The sequence below is a fragment of the Engraulis encrasicolus genome, chromosome 12 (assembly GCF_034702125.1).
Source record: "Engraulis encrasicolus isolate BLACKSEA-1 chromosome 12, IST_EnEncr_1.0, whole genome shotgun sequence".
Taxonomy (NCBI): Eukaryota; Metazoa; Chordata; class Actinopteri; order Clupeiformes; family Engraulidae; genus Engraulis; species Engraulis encrasicolus.
This window is the reverse complement of record NC_085868.1, coordinates 41,235,092-41,254,089: the sequence shown is the minus strand read 5'-3', so window position 1 is coordinate 41,254,089 and position 18,998 is coordinate 41,235,092. Positions and strand designations below refer to the sequence as shown.

The 18,998-nt window shown below is 43.8% G+C and overlaps 1 protein-coding gene across 5 annotated transcripts in view; it reads left to right on the top strand.

The window, feature by feature from the left end:
* The first annotated feature begins 530 nt into the window (after positions 1-530).
* sh3bp2 (SH3-domain binding protein 2) overlaps positions 531-18,998 on the top strand; it is a 36,300-nt gene continuing 17,832 nt past the window's right edge. For 2 of the 5 annotated variants that reach the window (XM_063212229.1, XM_063212228.1), the window contains exons 1-3: positions 14,478-15,977; positions 16,105-16,206; positions 18,451-18,590. In XM_063212229.1, the coding sequence (XP_063068299.1) occupies positions 15,898-15,977; positions 16,105-16,206; positions 18,451-18,590 (322 nt within the window). In that variant the 5' untranslated portion in view covers positions 14,478-15,897. Of the gene's footprint in view, positions 720-4,817; positions 5,151-14,477; positions 15,978-16,104; positions 16,207-17,179; positions 17,237-18,450; positions 18,591-18,998 lie in introns of those variants that run through there. The other 3 variants (XM_063212231.1, XM_063212230.1, XM_063212232.1) reach the window with 3 other exon arrangements.

Sequence of the window (18,998 nt, the reverse complement as noted above, 5' to 3'; positions counted from 1 at the left end):
TAAACATCAGCAAAGTGTTATGTAATGTTGTTAAAAGTGCACGTTATGTGAATAACAGTCTTGTTGTGTGTTTTGTGACTGCTTCTCATTGCTGTCCTTTTTTTGTTTACTTGTTGGTAAACGTTTACATTATGTGGATATAACAGTAGCCTAACTGCCATGTTATGTGTCTTGCGTAACTGGCGTCGTTAGTAGCCTCTTAATGCAGATGGGGTCGCCGTCGGGCCTATTCACTATTGGCTGAAAATACTCATCATAACTACATACTACATCATAACAACATTGCTATGACAGTGCCGAGAGCCTTACGTAACAGATTAAGACATAGACATTACAATTTTGGTGACAGTAAGGTTATAACATGGGTGCTGCGCTAAGGGGTTGTTAAGCAGTTGACTTCAATACAGGCAAGATGCAGACATTGAATGGGAGGGTCTAAACTTTGTCTTTCTTAGTTTTTGTCTAATTTTTGTTTGAATTGTTGTCAAAATGCACATTATGTGAATAGCACAGTAGCTGTTATGTGTTTTGCATAACTGGCATCATTATTAAGCAGTTGACTTCAATACAGGCAGGATGCAGACATTGAATGGGCGTGTCTGAAGTCACAGTGACTCGTACGGGTAGAGGAAGCTCCATCTCAAGCTGCCTTGTTCTCTGTCACACATGCTGACCGCGGGCATGAAGCAAGAGCAGATACCATCGGCCCTTCTCAATGGGTGAGTCCCGCTTCTTTGTTTGTTTGTCTTTGCCTATTGTCTTTTTGTTTGTAGTTTTTTCTGCTTCTTTGTCTACTGGTGGTTTGACATGCATGGTGTGTTAATAGCATTTCTGTCAGGTCCATTATACAGTCAAGAAACACAAATGAATGTAATTTCTTTATTGAATTGTTATAAATTAGATTTGGTGGTATGGCTCTGTTCAGAGGAGTCCCCTGGATTTCCGTGAGCACCAATGGAAAGCAGAGATTCATTGGGACAGGGAATGCTCATTGAATTTAAGATTAGGAGAGCAAACAATTCCCTCATGAACAGAGCAGGCAACATGACAAGGACTCAAGGAGCAGCCCATGACATGTCAGACACGACAAGGGGGAGCTGGGGAGGTGGCGGCTCCCGAAGAAGCGAGCAGCCAAGAGTTGGGAATAAAACACAGAACTTTTAAAAGGCACCACATTTGAAACTGACCAATGAGGAGCGAAGATAGTTCATTGGCTGATCTAGAACACCCGAGACAACTTATAATCAGCAAGCTCTGGACTACCATAGCCTGGCCAGGACTAACGATTTAAGGCTCGAGGTCTGGCTGTGGTGTAATCGTTGTTGTGTCATATGTTTTGTGATGGAGGGGGGCGGGGTGTGTGTGCTAAGTAGTCTACTATTGTTAGTGTATTTCACTTTCTGAGATCTGACTGTCTACTTATTTACCTACTTACTTACTTATCTTAGTAACATGTGAAACATGTAGTGTCGTCTCAAGTTTAGAGCATGTGTGGTGTGTGTGGGTTGATTTTATCTAGCCTATCTGTCGGAATGGCCAAGCCCCTCAGGAATCTATCTGTTTGTTTGTTAAATGTGCATTACGTATTCATAACATATACGCCAAGGCCATCATGAACTGTGTAGCTGTAGTCATATCAGTCTGATTTGTTTAGGGGCTGTTGTGTGTGTATGAGGCTGTCTAGTTAAATCATTTATAACATAAGTTCTGGCCATTGTGACGTGTGTAACTGCAGCCATATACATGGGTTCTAAAATTTGTTTAGAAACTGAGTGCGCGAAACTAACTGCGCACAACTCAACCTCTGATTGTTGGAAACCACTGTCGGTCAAAAAAATAGCTCACGTGGTTGGCTGCCAGTGTCTTGCCCCTCCTCATAACATCGTGTTGATAAACATTCAGAACCCATGTATTAGAGTGACTTGTTTCCAGTGCATAGTGTGTATGAGGCTAGTACTGGCAGTACTTCGAAGCTGTGTTATGGCCAAGCCCCTCAGGATTCTGTCTGTTTGTGTTTTAAATGTGCATTATGGGTTAGTAACATGCACAGTATGTTATGGCTTTTGGGAAATTTCAAACGGTAGTCTTATCAGTGAGATTTGTTTAGAGTGTGTTGGGTGTATAGGGCTATCTTGGCATCTGTCAGAGGGTCCCAACCAATCCCTCAGGAATCTTCCTATTTGTTTGTGTGTTAAATGTGCACGTGTTACATAATGCACAGTATATGTACAGTATGTATGTCATTTACATACATCATGCAATAATGTACCATATGCATAGCCTGATAAAGCAGCACAAATGTGAGACCGGAGTAATTTAGTCTGGCCCCGATGAACGATACCTCGGACAATTGCTGATGATAACAACCAGTTGTTTTTTCAAACCTTGCCGGCGCTCTGACCAATCGGCGATCTTTGCCATTCATGTGCTTTCCCAACGGTGTTACAAGCTTCGACGTCACTCCCTCAAAACCCCGCCCGCTTTGATTCAAAACAAATCTCTGCGTTGTAATTGGTTTTGCCAGACACAGTGTTCAAAACGTTCTCAGATCTGAGGCCAGACCCACTCGCAGCTGAAAAATTTCAGCGCCCAGCGGGTGCCGCGGGTTTACCAGGCTACCATATGCATGGTATGTTATGACCATCCTTAATTGCATAACCACCATAATCACAATCATGCATTCCTGCATAATCACATTGTTCTGACTTTTCTGGTGCTGTCTAGTATATCTGTTAGGGCACATGGCCAACTCTCTCGGACCTGCGAGACAGGAAACGGGACATCAGAATGATAAAGCGTAGTTCTTTTCCTGGGTTCAAGGTGCAAATAGTTATAAAGTTGGTATTTTATTTGCAAACATATTAAAAGTAAATTCTGTCAAAGTGTAATCTTGAGTGTAGCTGAACGACTGTAGCTTGATATGAATGAAAGTTTAAGGAGGATGTAATGTAATGTCAAGTACTATTATCTGGCATGTAGCACTACTGATAATAGATATGCCATTGCAGTACATGCCATTTTAAATGTTCTTAGATGAACGTTTAATTGTTGAGGAGGTTCAGGCTGACCATACACTAGACCAGGGGTGAGAAACATTTTTCATTTGAAGAGCCACTTCAAATGTTATAAAGTCCTTGAATGGATGTACTATGAACACAAACCAGGATTTCTCCCTGCACTTTAGGTCTATGTTGAAGGCGGCCAGCTTTATAACAGACCCCACCTTCACTAGGTCCCCTGAAAATACTGTATAGCTTAATTGCATTGCAGATTTTTTCTAGGATTGCTTTACAAAATATGTCATATTTCAGGTGAAACTGCATAACAGTAGCCCCTTCATGCACGCTTCCAGTGTCACGCTGTAATAGACATTGAAATGTTAAAGGTGTACTGTGTCATATTTTTGTCGTTTATTTCCAGAAGTCATGCTGCCCGTTCACAAATGTTACGTTTTTCATGAATACTTACCATCACCACCAACTTCCATGTATTCCTTATGACTGGGAAAATTGCACTTTAAATACATGAAAAGGGGGAGCTTCTCCGTGGTCCGCTTTTTTGAATTTCCAGAAATAGACATTTTCAACTGCAAAACCTACTGTTCTTTGGTTAAACTAGTAAATATTGGTTTATTATTTAGTAAATGAAATTACACTATCCATTCTGGCCACATCCTACACAGTGCACCTTTAATTAGGCCTTCCATTGTACTACAATACCAGAGAGAGTAGAGAGAGAGAGAGGTTCCGTTGGCCCATTGTTTCCGGGTTCTATTATTGCAAGGGGGAGGGGGGGAAATCCCCCTTTAGGCAGACCTAGGCAGACCTAAGAACTGTTCTATTCAATGCTAGGAGCATTATGACACGCTCCTTTAGGCAGACCGGAACCTGGTCATGTTAGGTGCCCATAGCAACCTATTACATTGGCATATCTCTATATACTTAAAGAATCTCTGACAATACTATGACATAACACAGGGCCTTTAGTAATGCACTACGACTTGGTCATTGCCATTCTGGTAACAGCAAATTTATAACACCGTGTCTTAACAGATTAAAATGATACCGAGGGCTGGTTCCCCACCCATCCACTAGATGTACAGTACTGTTGGGCCTTGTGTAAATAAACTGACACCATCAGTGCTGAAAACAGTCAATACAATGCAATAAAATTAGCCAAATTGGCAAATACATTTGTTGTGGAAAAACACAGTCAGATTATGACATTGCATATCCCCTGATATTGATGTGATGTGTATTGTGACTGTGATGCTCTAGCATCCAAGCAGGTGAATTGTTTTTCAAAACGCGTCCCAGTCCAACCACAACACATTCACCACCTACACACGTTCATTGTATAATACCTGACCCCCTTCAGCTTGACTTCAAAAGACACAATTGAGCAGGGAAGCCGATAGAGGGGGACAAAGGGGACAGTTGTCCCGGGCCCAGAGACAGGATGGCCCAGAATTGGGTTATCTTTACATTGTATGTATTGGGTAGGGGGCCCTTTCAGATGACTTTGTCCTGGGCCCAGCCAACGCTGTCAGCGGCCTTGCAATTGAGGATGTGTGGACATAGTGTCTTCTTCAGGGTGAGTGGTTAGCCCAGACGCGGAAAGTCCCATGCTGTAGAGACTATCTGGCCAGCCCCTTACCTCAGACAAAAAGCCTTGTGAACTTTAAGAGCTGAACTGGTGCTTCTACTAGAGAACAGGAAACAGACATGACAGCGACCCATGCATGCGGCGTGGGTTTTAGAGAGAGAGAGAGAGAGCGAGAGATATAGAGAGAGAGAGTGAGAGAGAGACAACGAGGGCTGGCCGGAAATGACAAGACTGAAGGTGGCCCCCAGCTCTGTCACAGCAGCAACACACTAAACATCACTGTCACATCCAAGCTTATCAGTAAACTCCCAGGCAGTCTCCGGTAGCTTCCTCTATAGTAGTGGTGTTGAGCACACTGTGTCGGCTGAACAACTTGGCTATAGCTTCCTTTCTGGTATAGTGGCGATTGCATTCACCGTGTCTGCCTGTGCTGGACAATAACATGGTTGAGTGGACGCGCAAGGTCATATGGCTCTGTCAGTGAAAAAGAGGGGATTAATCAGCTCCAATCACACCAGTGTGAAAATGTGCATCGACCGCAATAAGTGAGTACTGTAGATGCTTTTACACTCTACTGTGTGTCTGATTTTGAGGAAACTCGTGTTTCAACGTGTATGCGTGTGACTCTACAGTACCTGTGTTGGTTTATGCACCTGGCTCTCACCAGATCTGGATCCATATTCATCTGGCGAGAGCCATAACTTTTATATGTTAGCTCTTTGTTTACCACTTTAAAAACTGAAGTTAAAGGAGTTTTCATTCATACTCTAGTTGGAACTGGTGCTGGACAGGTGATTGTGTTTGCAAATGTTGGTGAAGAAGAGCTTGTCTTGTCTACGTTTCTGCGAGGGGTGCTTCCAGTTTTCTGGCTTGGTGTTCAGTAATTAAGCATGCCTCTCTATGATGCTTCTAGTTCTAAAACGTCTTACCATCCCACAAAGCTCTCTAGAGGACAACTTAATGCATCTAGTGGCCTCAGCTTTTACAGAAGGCTTTCGTTTTCTGTTCTCGGAAAGGCTATAATTATTGCCAAGAGAGGGCTTCCTTATTTAAAAAAGAGGAAAAAGTACATATTTGGACTGAGGAAATGATGCAGACGAAAGCCAACTGGCGTGGAGAAGCAGAAACAGCAGCAGTTAAAGCTGTTTCCTGGTGCAGACTAAAGACCTTTATAACACTTTAACAAGTGCATGTTGAAAAACTGAATAACCCAGTGAAAAGAAAGAGCAGAACTACTGTAAGACCTCAACAAAGCAAAAGAGCATGTTGAAAATAACACAAGAGAAAAAAATAGCTCACATTTCAGGAAAGGGAAGTAAATCAGTTTATTTTCAGTTTATATTCAATTTTAATTCTCTTTTGTAATGTGCTGGAACAAACACCTGTGGCATAAGGGACACTATGTTTTCTGTGAGAGACACATTTTATACGTATACATACATACACGAAGAGCCGCTTCAAATTTTATCCTCAAAGGGCTGTACTATAAACACAAACCAAGATTTCCCCCTGTACTTTAGGCCTATATTAAAGCCACCTTTACAACAGAACCCCCCTTCACATGTCCCCTGAAAATATAACTTATTGTATTGCAAATGTAGTTTATAGTGTAATGCAATACATACATGCATACAATATTATTGAAATACTTTCCCTTTACCAAGTAAGGAGGTGAATGAAGACTGCCAGTGGAAACGGAAGCAAACCTCCAGAACCTTTCTCAGGATTGAAGATTGGCTTATTAGTCCCGAAGGAAATTTTGTCTTGGACATTTTCATAGCTGCCAGTGGCAGCCTGCCACAGACAACACTTGACCCCTAACAGAGACACAATATATAGGCTAGCTAGATAACCAAAGTGCAGAGTGCATTCTCGTAGTACATAGGGGCTCTTGTAATGAAATCTCGACATTTCCAGGCCTAAATAGTTTCCTTACAGCAGTAGAGAATACATTTGATGCAGGCTCCTCCCATTTGATCAACCTGAACAATGTATATTACATCTACCTAGTATAAAGGAGAGCTTAGTGTTAATCTGAAAAGTCTTTGTGGTAGAAAACAAGGATGAATGAAGAATCCAGGAAGCCCAACAAAAAAGCTTTAATAAATTGGTTTGATCATTCGATATCACTCTGCCAACCTGTCTTGGGCACGCCTGTCTATTGTGAATGGATTACACGTGCAGTATGACCATATGAAAGCAATGGTGTACAACACAATCTCTATGTTCAATACTCGTGTGGAACAAGCAAGTGGGTTCACCCAAGGGTGCCGGAACGAGTTTTAAAAGTGGTGGTGCATTTTTTTTAAATTCTTTATTTCGTAAAAATGTTAATATTAAAAATGCACTTCACACATTTGTCCGCGGATAAAGTTGTGAAAGCCTCATTTAGGCCAAAAGTGGGGATGCGAATGCACCACTGTATCCCCCTTTCTGGCACCTATCCATTCACCCTCACCAAGCTGAATCAGCGTATACTATAAAAGGAGTATTATCTTATCCAGTCTCTCTGATAAAAGGGCCCTCATTTTCCTGCACATATCAAATTTCATGTACAACATACAGTTGAAAAAGGTAGGTCTGCACACTGCCGATGAGCTCCAAAAATAAACTTTATTATTTAAAATGCAACGTTTCGATCACACTGGATCTTCATCAGGCATGATGAAGCCTGATGAAGATCCAGTGTGATCGAAACGTTGCATTTTAAATAATAAATTTTATTTTTGGAGCTCATCGGCAGTGTGCAGACCTACCTTTTTCAACTATCTGATTTTTTTGTCTGGCATCTGCAACAAGTGTTTTTGGATGTGCGCACCCTACCCAAAACTACTACATGTACAACATACAAACATCAACAGCAACTTTATAGTGCTGTGTGTTAACGGATTAAAAAATCGGGGCAATCAAGGAAAACCATTACAGGTGGGGGCAACACTATTTGTATGCCATGTATACTTCTTTCTGCATGGTTTTCCTGCTGGTCTCTACAGTATAAATGCTCATGTGAAACAGTGTTCAGGTCGGTGAGAGTGAGTGCAAGTGTGCAAGTGGGTTCACTACCACCACCAAGCTGATTCAGCAAGGTCAGGCCAGTGCCGTGGCTGTCGTCCGGGTAGAGAGAGGCACGCTTCCACTTCCTTTAGCACAGTGATTCTCAAAGTGTGGTCCGGGGACCACTGGTGGTCCATGACAGAGCTCAGATGGTCCGCGAGGGGATTCCTATTTTACCAAGACAAGCTAGGAATAAGCTATTTTGTAACATTATTACAAAGCTAAACATAGCATTTCACTACAATAAGACAGGCTTCTGATTGTGGATAAAAAGTAAGTGATCTGCATCGAAATCAGCAGTGTCAAATTAGCACCCATCGACTCTCAATTCAGTTGACAGGCGGTCCCTGAACATATTTTGGGGGGACAAAGTGGTCCTCGGTCTGAAAAAGTTTGAGAAACACTGCTTTAGCACAGCCCCACTCTCCCCACTCAGCACATTCAGCGCATGGCTGTGTTCTGGTGTGTACACTACAGGTCACTGACATAGAGTAGCCTCTTACTGTTTCTCAATGGGGGCGGTACAGGTATTTTTCAATACTGAGGGGGGCATTGGTGGGCTTATGGTGAGGTCAAGGGGGCGTTGGAAGGCGTATGATGAGGTCAAGGGGGTGTTTCTTCAAAAAAGAGGTTGAGAACCTCTGCTGTAGATGGCCCCGCTGGCGAGCCCGTTCACTCTGCTAAAAAGACTTAACTGCATCATAATAGCATTGCTGTGACATTAAAGAGAGCCTTACGTAACAGATTAAGACTTGATGATTGAATTGAGAAGTCTGGTGTCAATGAGGTGAAAACAGAGGCTCTGCCCAACGTGGTTAAGCAGGCAAGAATGGCTTTGGATTTTATGTTTGGTTGGATGCTGAGTGGTCTGGATTGTTTACTTATTTGTTTATTTTCAAAATGTGCAGGGCCAGGGACATTGCAATCTATCTATTCATAAATATACATGTGCAATCTATCACGCATCAATATATATGTGCAATATACATGTACTCATTCTATCAGTCCGTCCGTCTGTGTATCCATCTGTCTGTCTGACCAACTGGTTGATTATTCATTGACCATGGCTTACCTTATCTCACTCATGTGCACTTGAGAATTACGTTGTCTCTTGTGCACATTCCTATTGGATTTCCCAACTCTAATACTACACTAGCAAAACCAAAACCTCGACCAAACTGCAGTGGTCACTTTTACTCTCAAAACATTAATTGAACACATTCGATAGTGATCGGCATCACAACATTATTCTTTCTCCTTTCCCTCCTTCCTACCATAGAAATGTGCAGTGTATTTACATTCAAACACTGCCTGAACGCAGGCGGGAAACGGCCTTGGACACTGGGCAAGACAAATACCACACAGCATTACAGAGTAGTGATTCATAGCATAGCTCCACAGTATCAGCTCACAGCTGTGTGCGTGTGTGCGTGTGTGCGTGTGTGTGCGTGTGTGTGCGTGCGTGCGTGCGTGCGTGCGTGCGTGCGTGCGTGTGTGTGTGCGTGTGCGTGTGTGTGTCTGTGTGTGTCTGTGTGTGTCTGTGTGTGTATGTGTGTGTGTGTGTGTCTGTCAGTGCATCGATGTGCGTGTGCGCCCATGTTTGTGTTTGTCTGTAGTGGGTGTTGGCTCTTGCTTGCTTTACCTGGTTTTGCTGTTATGATAGATTACAAAATAATCTGTCACCAACATAAAGGGCAGAATTGTAAGTGTAGGTGTTTAGTCAGCTGTAAGTAAGTAAGTAAGTAAGTAAGTAAGTTTAATTTATAAAGCACATTTAAACAGCAGGAACTGACCAAAGTGCTGTACAGTGTCAGACTAAAATACTAAAATTAAGCAATACTAAGAATTTGATTAAAAACAAGACAAAGTCAGCAGTAAGAATAAAACACATAAGATACAAAAGGCCTTCACACAGTGAATAAGATAAAATTACATGGATAAAGAGAAAAAAACAGAAAAAAAAGATGAAACTAGGGAGCAAAGGCCAATATGTAGAAATGAGTTTTAAGTCTGGATTTAAAAGTAGTGATTGTAGGAGCAGATCTGATGTCAGGGGGCAAAGTATTCCAAAGACGAGGAGCTGCCACAGCAAATGCACGGTCCCCCCTGGTTTTGAGGCGGGACCGGGGAACGTGGAGGAGACTTTTGTCGGCAGATCGAAGGGACGTGGGAGCGGAGCGGTGCTGCAGCATGTCAGAGATGTAGGTAGGGGCCAGACCATTTAGTGCCTTAAAAACCAAAAGGAACACAGTCACTAGTTGCCTGAGCCTGCCTATTGTGTATGCACGGTACCACAATGTGGTATGTGTAATAACATACACATAGTATTAGTACTCATTGTTACACGCACCGCAGGGCACCACACACACACAAACACATGCACCTACGCACGCATGCACGGACGCACACACAGACACACAGACACGCACAAACACACACAGTTAAGTAACAATTAATAACGACAAGGTTGTATGCACGTATAACGAAGACTTGCATTGTCATTGTGACATGGTGGAATTAGTCTGTGACTCACAGAGAGAGTTCTTTCCTTTCCTTGTTAATGTTGCAGCACTGAAACAAATTGCTTTATTTAGATACAGAACATGATGTTTATGGTATGATGGAAATTCCTCAAAATTGTCTTGTCGATTATTACTACGCTCCGTATACTCTTTAGTGGAGATTCTCTTCTTTTATGGTTCCTAAGCAGCTGGAGACCACAACAGCATTGAGAGAAACATTAAGTGGAATAACCCATCGCAGAATCCGCAGGTAGTCACTCTATAGCAGAGTCACCAGTCATGGTTTGAACCACATTTCCTCTCTGTCAGACAGTTGAGGTTAGAATGACTTAAAGAAACGTGCGCTGAACTGACAAAAAGATTAGTAGATTGCAGTAAGAAAAAAAGAGATTGAACACATTACTTAGAGTTTATATGCTATTCTCACTGTTTTAGTCATGTACAGCAACTTTATATGTCACTATGTCAATTAGTTCTAGGTTCGGTTGGGAAGCATTTTGCTTTTTGGAGGGGTTGCGTGCTGGCTACGCCAGCCTTTAACAGGAAAACCCTTATTTTGACAATTGTTTACTTTTGTACCCCAGCTGCGAGACTTAGAAAGTGCATAATTCTTTGACAGTTTGTTATCTCAAGCACTAGCCTACATGAAACCCACCTGTTTAATCTATCGTTCCTTGTACGCAGCTAAAGGCAATCCCTTTTCACTATTCTGGCCTCACAGTTGTCCTAGTAACTGCTATCCAGACAGCTAAACAATTCCAGAAAAACACTTGCAACACCGAGGGTGAAGTTTGGTCGTTTATGGATTTGTATGTTAAATTCATAATGTACTATGCACTATGTACTCTAGGCCTATTGACCTTGCTAATGCTCATAATATTTTTGTATTCAAGAACTGGGGGAGGAAGTACAGCCGTCAGGGTCCCTATCTTGTCATTTCATAACTTTTGCATCACGACTGCACTTCCTCAAACACTATAAATAATGTCGTACTACCACCTCTGCAGACTTATGGCTTGGTGGATGACGCCTGCTCCAACTCACAATGGTTACATTCTCATCTTGAGTCTTAAAGGGCAACTCCTGCCAATTTCAATGTGCTGTTGTATTGCTCACGCTACTAATGGGGGCAACATCTGTTTACATTTTTTTTTAAATGAGCATAGGCCTACTCCAAATATTTTCCCAAAAGGTATCACTGTTTGCTAGCTGTCTGCTGATGTTGCATAACCTTTTGAATGTTTTTGGGAATAAATAAAAATGTTTTTTTGAAATGTAAACAAAAGTTGCCCCCATTAGAATAGCTCATATCTCGGAAAGGGCTGAGCCAAAAAATGCGGCGTCACCGGGTACTGACAAGTCAAGGGTAGCGTGAGCAATACAACAGCACATTGAAATTGGCAGGAGTTGCCCTTTAAGTGTTTTTTTTGGTAACGCTTTACTTTACGGTACAGTTACCCTATGTAATTACTGTGTACTTTCTGTGTAACAACAGGGTAACAGAGAGAAGTTACATAGTATCTAAAGCAGGGCTATTCAATTAAATGTCAAAGAGGGCCAGTTTTTCAAATTCCTCCCAGTAAAGGGGCCGAATTATACATATGTATTATGGTTGCCAACTGTCAATGAAATAAATAGGGGACACTTCATTGATTTGGGGAGTCTGGGGGTCCTCTCCCAAAAAATGTTGCATATCTTAGATGTAATTTCCTGCACTTTAAGGTCTTGTGTTTCCTTTTAGCTCGATATGGAACCTGTACTTTTTTAAATCTCTAAATTCCGAAAAACAATTCCGTATTTCAGGGTGCTTGTGGGGGGCCAGAACCTTGCCGTCCAAGGGCCGCCATTTGAATTGCCCTGATCTAAAGGGTAAAAAGGGGGTAATTACAAAGTAAATACCATTAATGGGGTAAGAATAGGGTAACAGAGAGAAGTTACCCAGTAGTTTCATAATAATTCTGGAGATATGTGTATAACATGGTATTTACTTTGTAATTATCTCCTTTTACCTGCTAGATACCATGTAACGTCTTTCTGTTACCCTGTTGTTACACAGAATGTACACAGTAATTACTGTACTGTAAAGTAAAGCGTTACCGTTTTTTTTTTTACCCCGTTAAGACATGCCATTATACATTTTCTGTTACCAGAATGGCAATGACCAAGTTGTAGTGCATTGCTAAATACCCTGTGTTATGTAGTAGTGTAGTACTGTGGTAGTTAACTTTTCAATTACTATTACAGTGTTCCACTGGTGGAACGGCATGCATTATGGGATCTGCAATGAGAATGGGTGGTGGCGGATAGTTTTGGAGGCTTTGGTCCTGGGTTCTGACAGTAAAAACCCTGCTGTGTTTAACCTTCTTACATGTGACCTCACTGTAATCTAGTCTGATCTACTCATGTTGAGCTTTTTGGTTTCTGAATCTTTTTTAAATAACTGTTTTTTACACATATCTGGTGGGATCTAGAAAATGTCCACTTTGGAAATTATTTTGACAGTTTTGTTACATGGGCCTATCTGTTTGAGTTGGCTGATGTTCACTCGAGACCCAAAGGTCATTCATGGGTAAGCGGAGGGCAGTCATGGGTAAGCAGTTAGGGCGTCAGACTTGTAGCCCAACAAGTTCGACTCCCGACCCGCTTGGTGGGGGGAGTAATTAACCAGTGCTCTCCCCCATCCTCCTCCATGACTGAGGTACCTTGATCATGGTACCGTCCCGCCGCACTGCTCCCTTTCAGGTACCATTGGTGGCTGCCCCTTGGACAGGTGAGGCAAAAATGCAATTTCGTTCTGTGCAGTGTGCTGTGTGCTGTGGAGTGCTGCACATGTCACAATGACAACGGGAGTTGGAGTTTCCCTGTTGGGTTTTCACTTTCACTTCACAAATAGCTATTTATCCGCATGAAAAAAGCATAGATATGCGTGTAAACAGTAACTTGGATTGTCTTGAATGTCTTGCCCCTTACGTGAACTATAATTTTGTCAGTGGTCGTGCAAGAGGCAGTGTAACAAAAACAAGATAAGCAACATTTATGTATGCAATTCCTTATTGGTACGTAGGTATGTGACATTTGGTGGTGGACTGGGATGAAGAAATGTGAAGACCGTATAAAATACTTTGGCCTTTGCTATGATATTTTCAACTTGATAAGAAGAAGCCAAGAATTCCCAGGATGTTTTTTCTTAAAATAAATGTAAAAAAAAATGCTTAGCCACCCAGTCACCTAGAGAAAAGGCAGACGATGAGACAGTATAATTATGACAGTACCTGTGTCTGAGGGAAGGAGGAGGAGACTTTTACTTTGACGGTGACTGCGTGTGCGTGTCTGTTTGTGTTGTGTGTGTGTGTGTCTGTGTGTCCGTGTGTCCGAGCGTGTGTGTGCACTTGTGTGTGTGTGTGTTTGTGCTGAAGGCTATCATTGAAAATACATAGACGACTTTCTCCTCCACACAATGTATTTACAACAGTTATGACCTATAGTGCGGCTAAACAAATTTCATCTTTCGTTTACATGTGTGTGCATGCTTGTGTGTATGTGTGCGTGTGCTTGGTGTATGTGTGTGTTCAATCATCGCTTTCTCTCTCTGTCATCTCTCTTACTGCGGACACCCCTAACCACTCCCTGATATCCAAATCAGTACGGATGATATAATGTTGTATTTCTTGGCCCTCGAAAAGCACCACTGGACAGTCTCACTTCTCCTCCTCCACCTCCTACTCCTCCTCCACCTCCTCCTCCTCCTCCACCTCCTCCACCTCCTCCTCCTCCACCTCCTCCTCCTCCTCCACCTCCTCCTCCTCCTCCTCCTCCTCCTCAACCTCCTCCACCTCCTACTCCTCCTTGCAACCCAGACTAAACGAAAGTCATCATATTAGTTTAGTCTCAAAGGCTGCAATTAGGCAGCTGTCGTCATCCCTTTAGGTTTTAGACTCACTGATGGCAGATAACAAAAGGACCGTACCGTACCGTAAGCCCCCCCCCCTCTTAAACGTTTCCTGCCTCTCTGTTCATAGCACTGCTCCTCTCGGTGGAGACCGGCCGGCCGCCGCTGCATTCCTGCATTTTTGTCAGAGAGTGTTTTCTCCTTTGTTCCTCCTGGTGGGATGAAATTACCCCTTAAGCAGTCTGGGCTTGGCCCACATTCTGAAAAAAAAGGTTTTCACTCCCTTCATGTTTGTCCCACAGTAGGGACAAGTGTGTGTGTGTGTGTGTGCCTGTGTGTGTGTGCGTGAGTGAGTGCGTGCGTGCGTGCGTGCGTGCGTGCGTGCGTGCAGCGTGCGTGTACGTACCATAGGTTTCTCTGTGCGTATTTGTGTGTGCACCTTAGGTAGATGTGTGTGTGTGTGTGTGTGTGTGTGTGCGTGTGTGTGTGTGTGTGTGTGTGCGTGTGTGTGTGTGTGAGCGCGTGTCTAATCGTCCCGTCCAACTCCACCCAGCATCATTCAGACTAATGCGGGTCAGGCCAGAGGAGGAGTGGGGAATCAGATATCTCTTGGGTTTTAGTTCAGTCGGGAACAGGACGGGAGTGAAAGGGGGAATTTTTCAGCCTCTGTCATCAGTTTCGGTTTGGAGGTCCACTCGTAGAGGCAGTCGACTGACTCCCGTCTGACCCACCACCACACCACAGTATACCCGGGCCGAGAGAGACTAGGCGAGCGGACTGTGGCCAAAGTCATCATCAAGGGGGTGGTGGGGGGACGGACAGGAAGCCGGTGAAGCGGGCGAACAATCAGCCGCTCCGAAGGGGCAGTGCATTCCACAGGAAACGTCCCGACTTCCTGAACAGGCATCCGGGCTCTCGTTTCTCGACTTTGGGCTTTTGGGCTCAGTTTGGTTTTTCGGGGAATCCACACAGGAGCAGCTTTTGGGCAGGCAGGGCAGGCAGGGCAGGCTGCCTCAAGAGTCTCTCATGTCCTCGTAGGGCGAGTTTTCTCCCCTGGCGCCCAGAGTTGCTGAACTGGTATCCGGGCTCTTGACTCTGGGTTTTTGGTCTTTTGGGCTCACTGGAGTTTTCGGGGAATCCACACAACAGCAGCTTCGGACAGGCAGTCTGCCTCAAGAGTCTCTCATATCCGCGTAGGGCGAGATTTCTCTCCGGGCGTCCAGACTCAGCAAGGCATCCGGGCTCTCGACTCGGCTATCAGCTCTTGACTCGACTTGACTCCTCTCAGTTGGGTTTTATCGAGGAATCAATACAAGGGTCAGCAGCGGTCTCATACGTGACATACAGTACTGGAGTGCCCCATTTGTCTCTGGGCTATCGGTTTTTGGGTTTTCAAGGGAATCAGTACAACATCAACAATGGCGTAACCCGTCAATTCCTGCTTCAGGCAGTCTCTACAGTGTCTCACACCAAGGACTGGAAGGCCTGGGTTTCTTTTTTCTCTGGGCTCTTGGTTTTGGTCTCAGTTGGGTTTTTCAGGGAGTCAACACCGAACCGGCAATATTGCTCAGAAGGGCCATCTCCGGGCAGGCAGTCTCTGACATCCCGGACTGGACGGCCCGTTTTTTTTCTCTCCCCAGACAAGCACTGGGCCGAGTCTCTCTCTCTCCTACACAGTAAATTCTGCAGTGTTCATTTAACACTTATAGAGTTGATTTGACATCATTTGGACTTAGATGAACTCTTTAAGAGTTGAATTAACACCGCAACATTTACTGTGTAGTTCAGTTCGCCGCACTACCTGGGAGCGGAAGGAGAGAAGGAGAGATGGAGAGAGAGAAAGGAAGAGACAGTGTGATTGGCATGATTTCTCCGGTTCTGAGTATCAGAAGAAAGAAGAGCAGAAGGTAAGAGTAGTGTCTTGGTGGCGAAGAGGACCGGAGTAGGCATCACGGGAGGGCAGGGCCCCGTTTTATTTTATATGAAAAAAAAAGAAGTGCTGTGGAAGGAGTCTAAACAGATTCTCTCTCTCAGCTCAGTCCTCCTTCGCCCTGGGAGCACAGCGGAAGGAGAGAAAGACAGAGGCAGCATGATGAGCGAGGGTTCCCCAGTTCTGAGGAGGCAGAAGAGCAAGAGGTAAGTAAAGGTATTGTGCACTGTGCGAAGGGCAGGAGAAGAGGCCGGACATCAAGGAGGGCCTATTTCTTTGGCCCATGCCTCGGACGGAGCATGGAGTCTGGATGGAGTCCCCCTCTTAGATCAGTCCTCTGCCCTTACCTCGGAGACTAGTACAGCAGGCGAAAAGATAAAGAAAGAGATGGAGAGAGAAAGCGAGAGAGAGAGATATATAGATGCAGCAAGATGGGCAAGAATTCCCCAGTTCTAAGTGTCTGGAGGAAGAGACGGAAGGGAAAGAACTAAGATTGAGTGGAGGTGTAGAGAGTAGACGTCAAAGAGGGCCCACTTTTTTAAGGGATGGAAAGAGTATGGACCAACCCATTCTTTCTTAGTACTTAGTAGAGGTAGTCAGATTGAGAGAGACATGGAGAAAGACAGGGAATGATGCACAGCATGATGGCAGAGAGTTCCTCACGCCTGAGTATCAGGAGACGTAGACATAGGAGCGGGAGGTAAGAGTCTCTGTGTAACTGTGTAAAGGGGAAGGGAAGGAGAGACAGAACAAGCCAGTGTGTTTATTCTTAGCCTCGGCACGGGTGAGTCTGCTGCTGCTACTGCCACTGCTACTGCTGCAGTGACATATCTCTGTGGCCAAGACAACGTGGCCCGCGGCCCTATTCAAGTCTTCTGTGGTCGCTGACTGTGTAACAGAAATACACGCCACTGAAAGTCATGTTGTGGTGCTTTTGTCTGTCTAAAGAGTATTTTCTCTCTCTATCCAAATGGCTTTAAATACCGACTTGACTTGACTTGACTGACTGACTGACAATTGTTCAGCAATTCGTCCGGAGAAACGTTTCAAGTGCTGAAGGAAGGACTAGAGAAATGCTTGTCAGACGCAAATGAAAGCAGTTTCAACTAAGAGCTTCTTTCTTTCCTGTCAAGTTTTCCTTTCCTTTCCTTTCCTCTCTCTGCTCCTAGTGTTTATCTGTGTTTCCTTTATTTACGGCCTGTGTGTTTGAAGAGGAGGCCAGAAGATGTCTAGATGGTATGACACACGTTCATATTTTTAGCTGAAGAACTTAAACTCTGTGTACAGTAGATTTTGTGGTTGTGCTTGGAACCGTGTGGGGATGAGTGGATCTGGGAGGTCATTTCTTTCTCCTAAACAAAAGGTGCACTTGTGGTGAAAGTCCTAGGCCCTGTGGGTCAGTTACAGACTCTATGGTTGCTATCGCTGCAGCTTCAAAGACGTTTTTGTTTCCTGTGTCGCTTTTCTTCACATAACTGTTGGTATGAGGCTTAGATAAGAGGACATTTGAGCACTTGAGGCTTAAAAGTCATTTTCCAAAGTGTGTTAAAAATGAGGAGTTGGGCTTTAACTTAAACTTGGACTATGGATGCATGTACATTCATGTGTTCTAAAACACTGCTTGTGTTTTTCACATCTCTGGGTGTGTTTTTAACACCATCTCTAGGTGGGTTTGTTAACTGCCACTGCTGGTCACACAACAGTCAGAGGTCTGACTTTGGAACTAAAATCCGAGCTCTCGTTCGTTTATCAGTAGTGGAATGTTTGTTTTTTTCTCAACATAGTGCTGTATTCTCTTTTCAGAGCATCAGATTGAATTTACTAACGCAACCCCTGTCTCAGGTCAACTACAGGGGTTGGACAAAATAATGAAGACACCTGTCATTTTAGAGTGGGAAGCTTCCTCTTGTGTCCACAGTTAATCCTGTTGGATGTGGTTCATCTTTCTTGGTGGTATGCAGACATACCTTGGATACAGTGGCTCTTGATACATCACAAAGACAAGAATTTCTCCTTTTTTAACTCTGATACTGTATGTCACCTATAATGTTGTTTGCATTGCAAAAGTATGAACAAAAGTGCGCTCTTACCCTGCTAATTGAATCTTCACACTTCACCTTACTGGTGCAATGTGCAATTAATGAAGATTGGCCAACAGGCTGGTCCACTTGAGCCATGAAACTATCCACTCTAAAATGACAGGTGTTTCCATTATTTTGTCCAACCCTTGTATGTGTCATCATGGTGCTGTAGAATCTTCATTCATTCATATCAGGGATTCTCATCGTTAATGTCCTCTATGTAGGAACATGTCTGTGTCATAGATTTTCTTTAATTCCCAATAGAACGTCTGTGTCTCAGGTCTTCGTGTCAGAGTATTCTAAAATCCTCCTTGGGATTCTCATTCTCATTCTCATTCTCATTCTCATTGTTTGGTTTGGTCTCCGTAGGAACATGTCTGTGTCTCAGGTCTCCTGGCCTGTTCCAATGAGGGCCATCGGTGCTCAGAACCTGCTGACCATGCCGGGGGGCGTCACCACCTCCGGATATCTGCACAAGAAGGGAGGAAGTCAGTTTAGTCTCTTGAAATGTGAGTAGTACTGAAGCACCGTCACTCATGCATTAAGAACGTGAACTCATCTAAAAAATATCCTGTGCGTGTGCGTGTCTGTGTGTCTGTGTGTGTGTCTGTGTTTGCATGTGCATGTCTCTGTGTGCATGTTTGTTTGTGTGTGTGTGTGTGTGTGTGTGTGTGTGTGTGAGAGAGAGAGAGAGAGAGAGAGAGAGAGAGAGAGAGAGAGAGAGAGAGAGAGAGAGAGAGAGAGAGAGAGAGAGACCTTTGTTTACAAGGTGTGTGCTAAATTACGGCACTCAGAACAATTCTTTACAGTATGTATCTTTTTAATCAACAATGTCATAGTTATTTCTAGTATGTGGCTTTTCTCAATTTCGTTTATTCCCGTGAGAGCTCTGCTGTGTACTGCAGTGCATTCTTAGC